The 12928-nt window shown below is 46.2% G+C and overlaps 1 protein-coding gene across 3 annotated transcripts in view; it reads left to right on the top strand.

The window, feature by feature from the left end:
• Window positions 1–3076: 3076 nt before the first annotated feature.
• The window catches only part of FCHSD2 (FCH and double SH3 domains 2), a 163504-nt gene continuing 153652 nt past the window's right edge, over window positions 3077–12928 (top strand). The window contains exons 1-2 of one of the 3 annotated variants that reach the window (XM_055801933.1): window positions 3077–3316; window positions 6002–6099. In XM_055801933.1, coding sequence (XP_055657908.1) covers window positions 3296–3316; window positions 6002–6099 — 119 coding nt within the window. In that variant the 5' untranslated portion in view covers window positions 3077–3295. Of the gene's footprint in view, window positions 3317–3843; window positions 3883–3948; window positions 4228–6001; window positions 6100–12928 lie in introns of those variants that run through there. The other 2 variants (XM_055801934.1, XM_013305168.3) reach the window with 2 other exon arrangements.

The raw sequence follows: 12928 nt of genomic DNA, 5'->3' as shown, positions 1-12928 counted from the left end.
AAAATGCTGATTTCTAACCCATTTTCCACCCTTGAAATTCCTGCTTGAATGAAGCATCCTCTGCATCCCGAGTGCATGCCACTGCATTTGCTCATCCTGGCTTTGAGCACCATGCTGCATGTGGGATCTGCAATGGATACATGAAATAATGATTGTGCTCAGTGCTTCTGTCTTCCCAAAGCACTTTCCCAGCTACACGTGGGTGGTGGGAAATGCTTTGGATGCACTAAACTTGCTACTGGGTGCAGGGCACGGTCTTGCAAGAACACCTTCAGGGGTTTGCAGGTCATGCAGCTCAAGTAGAGATATGTAATGTATTTTCACAGGATCCATTGATGCACCACATCTCACTAATCATTTACAGAATGTTTCCCAGGGAGAATGAGTTAAGACTAATTAGCAGCACTAAATAAACTAATAGCTGGAGGAGAAAGGAGATTTCAAGTTGTGCTTTAGTTTTTTTAAGTGTTGAAGATGGTTAAAGCATCTTTAAAGGTGAGGGGTCATTTTCTGGGAGCTGGAGTAAAGCAGCTCATCAATAATAAAGGAGCCGGAGATGGAGCAGCAGCAACGCTGGAGCACTTGGGAAAATGCAATTATGAGAATTGCCTTACGCTCTGCAAACTGCCCTGGTGATTTGCTTAAAGGGAACATCCAAATGCACTTAAATATTTCAAAGATTTCATTGCAGCAGATCTAGTAAGCTAAGCCAAGCAACCCAAGTACTGGGAGGGGGGAGAAAAAACAGCACATCTGATCAGGGGTTTTTAATTCACACCCAGCCAAACATGACATTGCATGGCTGCGATCACCGTTTCTGCCTCCTGGGCTCTCCTGCATCTCACCAATGCCTGCAGTGCTCAAGGGTTCAGCTTCATCTTATTTTCCTTTTGATTAAAAGCAACCTCCTGCAAAAGGCTCATCGGCCGTTGCGTGTTTGGGTGCTCTGCTCCTGGTGTGGTGGCCTTGGGGTGCACCAGCCTCTGGGTGCCAGCCTCAAGGGACTGCTCCAGCCTCTGTCTCGGGGGGCTGAGGGCCCCAGCCCCTTATATACTTGAACTTCCCTTGGGCAGCCTGAGAAGTGCTGGAAGGAAGGTGATGGCTGCTTTTCCTCCAGTGCAGACACTGAGCACCCTGTCTGCACGGTGCTGGGGAGCACCTCCTAGGTGGCACCGGCCGTGTCCTGCACCCCAGTCTGTGTGGCTGGATCCTGCGGTGGACTTGTGCCTTGGAGGCTGGCCCAACAGACAGTGCACCAGTGGTGGCTGTGGGCACTGTGTACCCCCTGCACCCCCAGATATACACCACTACATACCCCCATGCACCCCTGGGCACCCCCGATGCACATCCCTGTAACCCTTGTGCAGCCCCCCCTGCACTCTCCCAGTGCACAACCTACACACCGTGAGACCTCCCTTTGCCTCCCCACGCACACCCTGCACCCTCCTGTGCACATCCTTGCACCCCCATGTGCACAACCTGCACCCCCCTGCCGGTAGTATCTGGATGCTACCACCCCCCCCACCCCCCCACCCCCACCCCCCCGCCATCTCCCGGTACCCCTCATGCACATCCCCACTCCCCGGTCTGGGCCCACCCCTGCACCCCCCTGCTTTCCTGTGCACCCCCCTGCAACCCCTGTGCACCCCACTGCACCCTCTTGGGCAAACCCCTGTGCACCCCTGACACCAGCTGTGCACCACCCTGTACACCCGCTGCATACCCCCCCGTGCAGACCCCTGCACCTCCCCATACACCTCCTGCCCCCTCCCTGTGGACACACACCCTTGCACACCCCTTGTGCAGCCCGTGCAAATCCCTGCACCCACTGCACCTCCTTTGTGCACACTGCCATGTGCATCCCTGCACCCTGCTATGCACCCTCTACACCCTCCCCGTACAGGCCCTGACCCCCCCCTGTGCACCCTCAGTGCAAACCCCTGCACCCATCTCTGCACCTCCCTGTGCACCTCCTTTGCACATCCCTGCAATCCCTGTGCACACCCCTGCACCCCACTTGTGCACCCCCTCTGCAAACACCTGCACCCTCTTGTGCAAACCCTGCCCCCTCCCTGCGCTCTCCCTCATGCACTCACCCCTGTAGCCCTGTGCACCCCGCTATCCTCCAGTGCACACGCCTGCAACCTCCTTCTGTGCTCCCCGTGCACGCCCCTGTGCAAACCCCTGTGCACCACCTGCACCCTCCCTGTGCACCCCTGCACTGCACCCCCTGCCCCCCGTGCACACCTCTGCACCCCCTGCAACACCCCCCATGCGCCCCCTTCCCCCCTGTGCATACCCCTGTACCCTTCCTGTGCAGCCCCTGTGCACCCTCTGCCCCTCCCTGTGCCCCCCCGCACCCTCCCTGCACCAACCCCTGTGCACCACCCTGCACCGCCCCAGTGCGCCCTCCCTGTGCACCCCCCCCGTGCACTTCTGTGCACCCCCCCTGCACTCTCCCTGTGCGCCCCCCGTGCACCTCACTGGACCTTCCCTGTGCGCCCCCTGCACCTCCCGTGCACCCCCCCCACCTCCCCTGCGCCCCTCCCGCGCACCCCCCCTGCCCCCTCCCCGTGCACCCCCTTGCACACCCCATGCACCGCTGCACCCTCCCTGTGCCCCCCCGTGTGCCCCCCCGTGCACCCCCCCGTGCACCCCCTTCACCTCCCCAGAGCCCCCCGCGCCCCCGCGCCCCGCCCCGCCGCCTCCCGCTCTGCCCAGGGCGCCCCCAAGCGGCCGCAGCGGGCACGGGCGCTCCGGGCGGGGGGCATGGGGGCGTGCCCGCCCCGCCTCTCTCTCCTCGCCCGCCACTCTATGGTGGCCGCTCTAGGCGGCTCGGAGGCCTCCGCCGGCGGGGCGGGCCGTTGGCGGGACAAGCGTCCCCTCAGCGGGGCGCTCCCGAGCCGCGCTCCGCCGCCGCCTCTTATTTATTTTTTCTTCCTTCTTTTCCCTTTTTTTTTTAATTTTTTTTTTAATTCTCCCTGAAGTCGCTTCCCCCTCAGCCCCGTCCCCGCCTCCCCCCCACCGCCTCCCTCCCCTCCCCACTCCTCAGGGCCGGGACTCGGGACGCTGCTCGGCGCCCGCCCGCCGCTGCCCGTGAGGAAGAGGCGGTCTCCTCCCCCCCTCCTGCCCCGCTCCTCCCGCCCCGCTCCTCCCGCCGACCGGGACTCGCCCCGAACCGGGTGGGAAACGGTCGCTGCCCGCTCCTCCTCCTCCTCCTCCTCCTCCTCCTGCAGCGGGGGCCGCATCCTGCTGCCGGGGGGAGGGAATTGATGTGGAGACCCAGCGCAGCATCATGCAGCCCCCGCCGAGGAAGGTGAGGGCCCGCCGGGGGAGGCGAAGGGGGGGGGGCGGCTGAGGGGGGGGATCACTGGGGGGATGGGGAAGCTGGATGCGGGGGGGGAGCGGTGGCGGCAGGTTGGGGCTGCGGGTGGGCTGTGAGGTGGGGGAGTCTGGAGGTGTGTTAGGAGAGGGGAGAGCAAGCGTGAGGAGGGAGGGGGGGTGCGGGGGTGAATTGGGGGCGGTGGGGTCATGGGGAGGGGGGCCCAGCGAGGCGGGTGAGGGGAGGAGGTCTGAGGGGCGGTTGGAAACTGGGGGGGGGGGGGGGTGGGTTGCGGGGGTGGTGTGGGTCAGGTGTGGGAGGTGAGCTCTGGCGGCGTGGGGGGGGCGGGGTGCAGCGCTGGGTCGGGGGTGCTGGGCTGGCGGTGGGTGACCCCGTGCCCAGCGGGGGGCTCTGCACAGGGAGGAGCGGTGGCTGGTAGGGCTGGCGGCGGCTCTGTGGCTGCAGGGGGCTTGGCTGCGCGGAGGTGTTGGACAGCCTGTACCGGTTGTGGGGTGCTGCCGGCTGTGTTTTGGGGGCTCGGCTGGGTTCGGGTAACTATGGTGGGTTGATGGCAACAGCGACGGGTTGGTTGTCTTGGAACGGAAGGTCACGGCTGGAGTTGATGCAAGGATGCAGGCTATCCCGGCACGTAACAGCGCGGGTGAACAGGGGCAGCCAAAAATGTGTAACATACGTGTGATGGGAACATCATGCAGCGGGGAGGCTTTTTTGTATCCATGCAGTCCATGGGAATACGGGGTGCTTTGCATTCAGGGGGAGCTGGTGGGGGAAGAGACGTAAGAAGGAATGTAGATTTGGGAAAAAGGCTCTTTCTAGTGTGGCTTGCTTGTGTGGGCAGGTTGTTATCTGGGAGACCTGAGCTGTGGTGGGGTCTTAAGCTACGTGTAAGTACTGATACCTGGAGATTTATTGGTTAGTGATTTTGAGGGTTGTATGCAATGGTCGGTGTGTGTGGGGAATGGGGGAGCTAGAGATGGTGAAGCGAGTCTCGGGATGGAGAGGCTGCTCCTTTACAGGCACCGTGGAAGGGAGTTTTGTGGTTTTGAGATTTGTGCGTGTTACGTATTCTTTGCGATGCTGCCTGATTAGGGTGGTTTGGGCTGTAATCATTTACAGCCTGATTATCATAGCTCGCTGTAGATGTTTGAGATTTCATATGTGATGTTGAGATTTGTCAGTGAGGAGAGGGAGTTTGCAGGGGTTTGCCAGGTGGAGAACTGTATAATAGTGGTTAGGAGAGATTGGGAGGGGAGGAAGACTTGTGAGGGAGCATAACAGAAATCCCTTGTCATCCCCTGGGCTCCCCAGTAGCCCTGGCAGGCAGCTGCAATGAAGATCTCTCCTTGGCTCATTCCTGCTTCTCGACCTCTTGTTTTGCGGGTGGACTCTGCTTTTGTTAAACAGTTCTTATTTCTATTTTAGTTTACGTTTGGTGGCTTATTTATATTACATGTATGTCATTCTTTGCCTATATTATTTCATTTAGGATTATTTCCATTACATGGGTCATCTTGTGTGGGTTTGTTTATTTTGAGTAGGTTTTTTTTTTTATATATGGATAAAAACGAAAATGCTGAAAGTTCATGTTAAAAATAGACGCTTTTTCTGCTTAAAGTCAGGGGCATACATGGTGTTTTTTTTCTTTTTCCTGTGTGAAAAACTTGTCTTTACATAATGTTGTCATTAAAAGGGTGTTTGTTGCTGGGGGTTTGTTTTCAGTGGTAAAATTGAGGAGGCTTTTGCTAGCTGATGAGATGTAGGGGTTTTTTGGGTTTGCTTTTTTTTTTTTGCCTGGCTAGCAAAGAGAGAGATCTGTGTTGTCTTTCTCTCGGAATTTTTCATCTGCTTCCCCCCTTACAGAAACTAGCATTTCTGTCCTCATGAATGCATAATGTCTTCAGATATGCTGGTGATCATTTTTTAGGCCGATACATGGATTCCCTGTGATCACTAGAGGGCTTAAATGCCAAGACCTCTTGTTTTATAAGAACAAAACAACCCCAAGGTTCCCTTCCAAAATCAAATCATTCCTGCTACCTGTGTCAGTGGTGCTATCTGCCAGTTATCAAGTAGGTTACCAAAGTGTTGAAATTTCAGCTTCATGATCACAAAGGAAAATTACACCAATACTAAAAGCATAAGGCCAACCTTCTGAAGCCTTTTATAGAGGGCTCTTTTAATCTGATGCATAATCAAAAAACAACTTGATTTTTAAATTGTCTTTAAATGATAGCAACTGTAGGATGGTCTAATAAATTTCAAAATTGTGTGACTTGCACTGAAGTGCTAAATGTATACGCTGTAATTTTATTTTTTTTTTTTTTTTCACTAGTGGCCTGCTGCTTCTTTTCTTGGTAGGCAACACCCATTTGTTGCACACAAACTACCCTCCCAGGTTTTGGAGTAAAATTTTACTTAATTATTGAGCATAAGCATGAGATTCTTGTTGTGTGCAGTGTAAGCCTGCTGGGGTGACAGCACTTACTGAAATAAGTGTTATGAATGTAGCGTAGGGTTAAACTGCACTCTTAACCTGGTGTTTGACTTTTCCAGAAATGTGCAATTTCAAAATAAATGAAGGACATGAATTGGTTTTTTTTTCTTGTTGAAATTTGACTTAAACTCTACAGAAAATGTGTTGTCTGTGGTTTTTTGTAGGTGAAAGTTACACAAGAGCTAAAAAACGTTCAGGTTGAGCAGATGACAAAACTTCAGGCCAAGCATCAGGCAGAATGTGAGCTACTTGAAGATATCAGGTAAGGTTACAGAAAATGCTACCAAAATTCCTTTAAGGTCCACTTTTTTGGAAGAATGTTTGAGTTACAAAACTTCAGGAACTGACGATGGAATTTCCTCCTTGGATTTCCTGCTTTTAGGCTGTTAAAAGTTTTGACACAGCTGGAAATTATAACTGGAGCTAACACAATGCAAACCATTTTTTCTTTTCTTCAATGGGGGAAATGTTAAAAAAAGAAAAAAAGAATTCACAAACAACATACAAAAAGCACTGGTCTTTTCAGCAGTATTTCTCCATATGATAAACTAAGACTTTGATTTACCAGTTGTAAGAGGCTGCTAAAATTACTAAAATATTTTAAAACCACTGATGATTTGTATCTCACTAGAGATCGCTTTGAACAGCACTTTTAAATAGATTGTATTTTTTACCAGAAACTTATAAGAAGATACTTGCCATTTATGGTTTAAAACTCTGTACAGGTTAAGATCATTAGGGAAAATCTACATGGCATCAATTGTGAGGGGTTTATTATTAATTTAACCTCATGTGATTGCTTGTCTTGAAGTTAAGTTTGCTTTTAATGAAATATTGTGGTACTGGGTACCTGGTGTTATATGGAGGATTAATCATTCCATTTGCAGAGGATCAATTTCTAGAATGGTTCTTCTGTAAAATATTCAGCAGTAAGTCCACTGCTGTCCTGCTCTTTTTGGCAGTGCATAGTCTACCCATTAATTATTTAAATGAGATTTCTTGCTTTATATTTGAATATAAAATGCAAATGTCTTAACTCTGACAGGTGACGTACTGTTTGTCTTCTGTGGGTGTTGAAACACTTTTTTGTATGGGAAAGATCAGAGCCTTCATTTCCTTAGATTAAAATCAGTGGCTGTGCAGCGTTTAACTAGCAAATGCTGAGTAATAAGTAATAGACTGATCCAAGAAATTTGTTCCCCATAGACAGAAACTTAGGTTTTGAACGTCTAGGCCAGGTACTGCTGCTCTCGTCCAAGTCTTGTTAGCATTTCCTATTTTTCAGGAGCTTATAATCACTTCAGTCTGTATTCTGCTGAAAGATGTCATAAGCATTATTAGCCTGTGGATACAAACCCAGGAAAACAGCTGAAAATGCCAACTTAAAATATTTTTCTCTAATGTGATTTAATTTCTACCATCAATTTAATTTTTAAATTTTAATGTTACGCATTAAGAAACCAGGTTAATGTATTTAATTCAGAAACATGGTTGTAGTCAGTGTTGAGCGTTGTTGTTGCAAGCAGTCTGCGTTTGCAGAATCACTGTGTGGATTTACAGATTAAACATTCTTTAAACATGGAATGATGTGATAGGATATGACAGCTTGATCATGTCAATAATTTGTTCAAATATCGGAGAACAGAATAAGAGAGAACCAGAGAATTCTTGCTTGTAAGCGTTTGCTGACACCCCCCAGCCCCCTCCCTGATCTTGCTTTGTGGCGCAGAAGCCTTTTAATTCCACCTAGCTGTGAAGAGGGAACTGGACTTTGGAGACCTGGTAGTCTTGATACTGCGCCAGTCAGTGTGGAACACTTGTGTGAGAAGTTGGGTGTCAACCTCATCATCCCATTACTTGTGTTTTTATGACCGTATTCAGGATACGCAGCCACCGTGATTCCGGAGTGTTCCAGATAGCAGTGCTCACTGGAACCATGTGCAGGATCTTTTTGTCTCCGGAATGAAGAATTATTTTTATAGAAAGCACCCTGCTGTTACTAAAAAGTGCTAAATTTTAACCGAATGCTGGTTGTTTATCAAGACTTGAGAGAGTTTGGGTCCTTTTGTAGTGCCGTTGGAGCTTTCAGGCACTGCAAGAGCACAAGTTTGTACTCCTGTATTGTGGTGCTCTGAATTCTACAGACTTAACTGCTGCAGTGGCAACAAGAAACTGAATACGTGGCTTGCAAGCTAGTGATTAAGAATTCATATTTTAAAATGTTATATTATTGCAAATAATTACTGCATTTGTTAGCGTATAAATGCAAGCATTCAAATCACATAGGCAATACTTATAAACGATAGTATTTGTATAGGATTTAAAACCCTTAATTACATTTTTTATATCATTTCAGTTCAGTTTTGTATACAACTGAAAAGAAGCAATACAAGGGAAAGATCAGAAAGATCTCTTACAAGTTCTAGCAGAATACATCCATTGTCTAGTATACTAGCAGATGATTTTTGGCAGCCTACCAGATCATAAGCATACTTGCCATTCCAATAGCTTTTGATATCTTTATGCAAAACTGAGCGTGGCTTTAGATGTTTTTAGTTTGAAGACTTAAACTATGTCATTTGGAGAGAATGAAGACTGAACTACTGTTTATTCTGAACAGGATTCTTTTTGGTCAGGGCTTAGGCATATAGGTGTAACTGCCTTTTCTTTAGCCCCTCTACAGATCTCCTTGAGGGCTGTACCTAAACAAAACCACTGTGTTTATTTGAATTTAAAATATGTCGTCTTTCTGAGTGGTAATACAGTGTTTTGTATGCAAGGATGTAGATTCAGATCCTGGAGGCTGGGAAGAAAAGGCAACACAGAATCATAGAATTATTTAGGTTGGAAAAGACCTTGAAGGTCATCAAGTCCAACTGTTAAACATATTTTGCTTGTGGAAAATGTACCTGGGACTTGACAGAACTGTGTGCTGGTAGTTGAGTGGAAAGATTTACTGGTGGTTGGGCAACTATTGGCACAATCTTAAATTCTAGTACATAAAAAAAAAAATATTAAAAAGTGTCCATTGCAGTCTTAAAAATTGTGTTGTGTTTTTCTTCCCTGTGGAGGTTTAGGAGCAGTAAAGCGGAAGTATCATTTCATGACTTGACAAGACTATACTAAGTGTTTTGAAATGTGTTAGCAAATAGGTTTAAAAATACATTTCTGTGTTTATAATCTCTATTTGGCTCTTCATGTTACATTTCTTCATACTTAGTGACTGGGGAATTTGTGGAACAAGTGATTCAGGATGCTTTTAGGATCATTGGCTCAGTTTTAGGCATGACATATGTTTATCTTCTCTAGCTCACTAAAGCTACCATATCCTTTCATGTGGTAGATCTGTGCTGGCATTACTATAAAAAGATTGTCTTTCTGCAACTGTGATGGAGAAAGAGTTTTTTCCCCCTGAAAGGTAAATGTAGGTTTTGTTGCTGTGAACCAGAAATCCTTCAAAGTTTCTCTATGGCTAGAAGTACTTCTTCACTCTACCTGCACCTGGATGGTTTTAGGCAGCAAGTTAGTTTTTTTTCTGGGGACCAACTGAGTTATAAATGGCTAAATTTATCAGAGGTGTTGGGAATTTTCATAAATTTTATTTTGGTTTAAAGATTGCCTTATTTGATCGGTGGTAGTAAATAAGTCACATGTAGTAGCCTGAAATTGTCCTTAGTTTGCTGAGACGTAGGCATAGTTTCCTCTTGTGTGTGTGCAAAATTGTATAATCCACATTTTACTTCAACTTGGTATTTCTGTAATATGTCTGTATGCTATAGACTTTATAAATGTGTTAGGGGATAGTTGCTTTACCTTGAACACTATCTCAAGGCCTGCTTTTCAAAAGAACTTTCTATGCCTTTGCAGTTTTTGTTAATGTATTCAAAAATGTCTTTTTTAACACTTCTTCGCTTTCATGTTTTGCCAGAGAGAATGAGGTTGTGGTTACGTGGCTGTTTTAATCTGTTCTAAAGTCTGGACCGCTACTGAAGGGCCAGCTCCTTTTGCCAACTATTTCTGCTGTCTCCCTGTAGGAGCACCATGATGGAGGAGCCATGGGGATTAGGGAACTCACCCACCTGAAATCAAACCTTACTTGACTTGTCTCCCAAAAAGGTGTAATTTTTGGATAAAATCCATTCCCTGATCCAGCTTGTTGCGTGGCTGCACAAGTGCCGCTGCTAGCGTGAGAGGTAGGAGGAGTGAGTACCTGAGGAAGGAGAGGGAAAGCAAGGCTGTGCAGTAGCAGGCCAGGTTCACGCAGGCTTAAAGTCACTGTGTACCTGCAGCCTGATGCTCCTGTAGAAGGCACAGCTGCTGCATTCTGAACTACAGAGCTGGAAAGGCCAGGTCGTTTCAGCCTTAGCTGATTTTTCCTGTCTGGATATATTGATCCTGTGTTGTTTCATCGTTTTAAGTCAGTTGCCTGTACAGTGTATTGAAAATAGATGTGAAGATTGCATGATTTCTGGTAGAGGTGAAATAGCAATACAGGCCTTCCATTTGTTGAGTCCTGAATTCAGTATTTCATTGCTTCAACTAAATAAAAAGTGTAAAAGGAATTCTCAGAGTCACAGGCTCATAATCTTTGTGTGCTCATGATACGGATGCAGATACATGTACAGATACTTCCTTCTCTTTCTTTCTCTTTTCTGTCCTTGTGGTTTCTCCCTCCTTATTATTTAAAATACCTTCTCATTGTTCAGTTAGCATATAAACCAGTGCAATGTATCCTAGAAATTCATTCAACATTTGTTTTTGTAAAGCTACATTCTCCTCTCGCTCTTTCTGTGTTATTCACCTTTCTCCTGCTGCTGTCTTGCCTTTCTGTGGTATTTTCTCTCTTCCGTCCTCTCCTCCAAAGCTCTGCCCTCTGAAGATTGCTTCTTCCTGCCAGTTTGTCAAGTTACTGTTTTTTTCTTCCCACATACTTGGTCTCTTTCCTAGTCCTTTCTTTATCTAATTCTGAGCTTGTGGATTTTAGTTAGTTCTTGGGCATCACCTCTGTTTCTGAGTTGCTTTTGTATTTTGTGTTCAGCATCACTGCTTACGCCTGCTAGGTTTGTTAAGCCTCTGTGTTTACTTGCTAAGGGGGGAGATTTTCTTGTGGGTCTTCCTTAACAGTCTGAGCCCTATCTGGTCTCAGATGCTGGTGCCCTGTCAGCTGGGCTGTCCCTTGCTTCTGCTTCGCAGAGATGTAGCAGGTTAGATGTGGAGTATGTGCGTGAGGGAAGCAGGAACTTACAGGGGATTTGGGTGTATGTGCCCAGTATGAGGACAGAGTGCTGCTTCAACTTCTGTAACTTGGTGTCTCATTCCTGTCATAACAAGCCTGAGTGAACAGTACAGATGTTTAAAAAAAAAAAGTAGAAGTATGAATGGATACGTATCTGTAGATAGCTAGTTGCTGCTAGTTTTAACATGTCATGTTATGTATTGAATTATGCTCCACTTTAATAAAGTTGCATGTAAGCTTTTGCTATGAATATACTTTGTACTCTCTGGTGTAATTTGACTATGCTTCTGTAATCTCACTGATTATGTTGGTAGGTTCATGATAAGGTTTATGCGACTTTGGCTGTGAGTCAAGCTACTGAAGTAGAAACTAGCTGCAGTTCCAATTTTTAATACAGCAAATCCAATATAGTAGCTACAACGCAGATCACTTAACAAGTATTGTGTTAGGGAAAGGTCTTGTCACGGTGTGGATAGCACTGCAGGATAAGTAACTGGAAAAGAAAACTGTAAAAGAATATGGCTATATACACGTAAAAATATATATATGTTAGGATGCCATAAGAGATTTGGAGAAATTGTAAGAAAGCTTTACTTTACCTGTCTTCAGGCAAAGTGGTAGTGACTTTACCTCTCTTCCTGTTCTTTCTGGTCTCCAGCTGCAGGGAACACAATTTGTTTGGATGTTCTTTAACCCTGTATTGGGCTCCAGAGCATGTTTGGCTCTGGCTAGTGGGTATCTGATAAGGCCTTTTTTTTAAAACAAGACGAATCCTTTCTCTTCATGAGGAGGTAATCTTTTTTCCTTTATACTCCGAGGTTTGCCCTTCACTGCCACCATTCCTTTTTCCTTCAAGGTCATTCACTTTCTTCAGCAGATGTAATGCTTGCCTCTGGTGTTTGTGGCTTTATTTAAGTAGGAGCAGAGTGATTTTCTATGCTTACACGTTCTGAAATCTGCAACCTGCCGAAATGGGAAACAGCAGAAGAATTAGAAAAGCTCATGAAAACTATATACACAATATTGTTTTAGTGTGGGTTTGAGTCACACTTGAAAAGGTTTTACTTGTGTGACTAGTAGATCTAGAAGCTTTTTTTTTTTTGCTTTAAAGCTTGCAATTTTCTTAGGAGTTGACGACATCTCTTTCCTCTTGGGTTGGTCTTTCTCACAACTAGTGAGTATCGAGAGTTCATTTTTATTTTTCCCAAGCTCTGTTAATTAGTTGAGGACACACAGCATATTTCTTTGCTATAACACTAAATATGCAGAAATTTCAGCAGTTTTTGAGAAAAATTGGTGGTGTTACTTCTGAATAAAATTCCGTATAAAGATACCACAGAATCTGTGGTCTGGGCACGTTACCTATAATTAGGCAGTCCTTTAATGAGATGCTCACATTCTTGGTGGAATTAAAATCTGGTGATGTTTTAACTGGAACTGTTTGAGGGAAGCTTGGAATGTACTTTAAAAAACTGTTACCTACTGGGTGTGGAAGTCCAGGGTTTGAGCAAAGCAAAAAAAAAAAGTTTCAGTATAACAGCCACAGTGTAATGATGTAGGCCTGTCTTGGCACAGGGAAATTGAGAAATGGACCAAACTCCTCCATCATTTATTTTTTTTCTAATCCCTGACACACAAAAAGTAAGGATCTCCTGTTTCAACATTTCTAAGTAGTTTTTTAGGGTTTGGTTAATTGATGAAGGGTAAATTGTCAAAAGAGGTTTCTTCGTTTTTGGTTTTTGTTTTTTTTTTTTGCAGCAGAAGTAATAGCGCAAGAAAAACAACAAACCACTTCTCACATCAGAAAGAAAATTAATTTTTTTTCCCCTCTCCATTTTAACTTTAAGGTTTGCAC

This window comes from Falco peregrinus, chromosome 4, assembly GCF_023634155.1.
Source record: "Falco peregrinus isolate bFalPer1 chromosome 4, bFalPer1.pri, whole genome shotgun sequence".
NCBI classification, from domain to species: Eukaryota; Metazoa; Chordata; class Aves; order Falconiformes; family Falconidae; genus Falco; species Falco peregrinus.
This window is presented reverse-complemented; position numbering and strand designations above follow the sequence as displayed.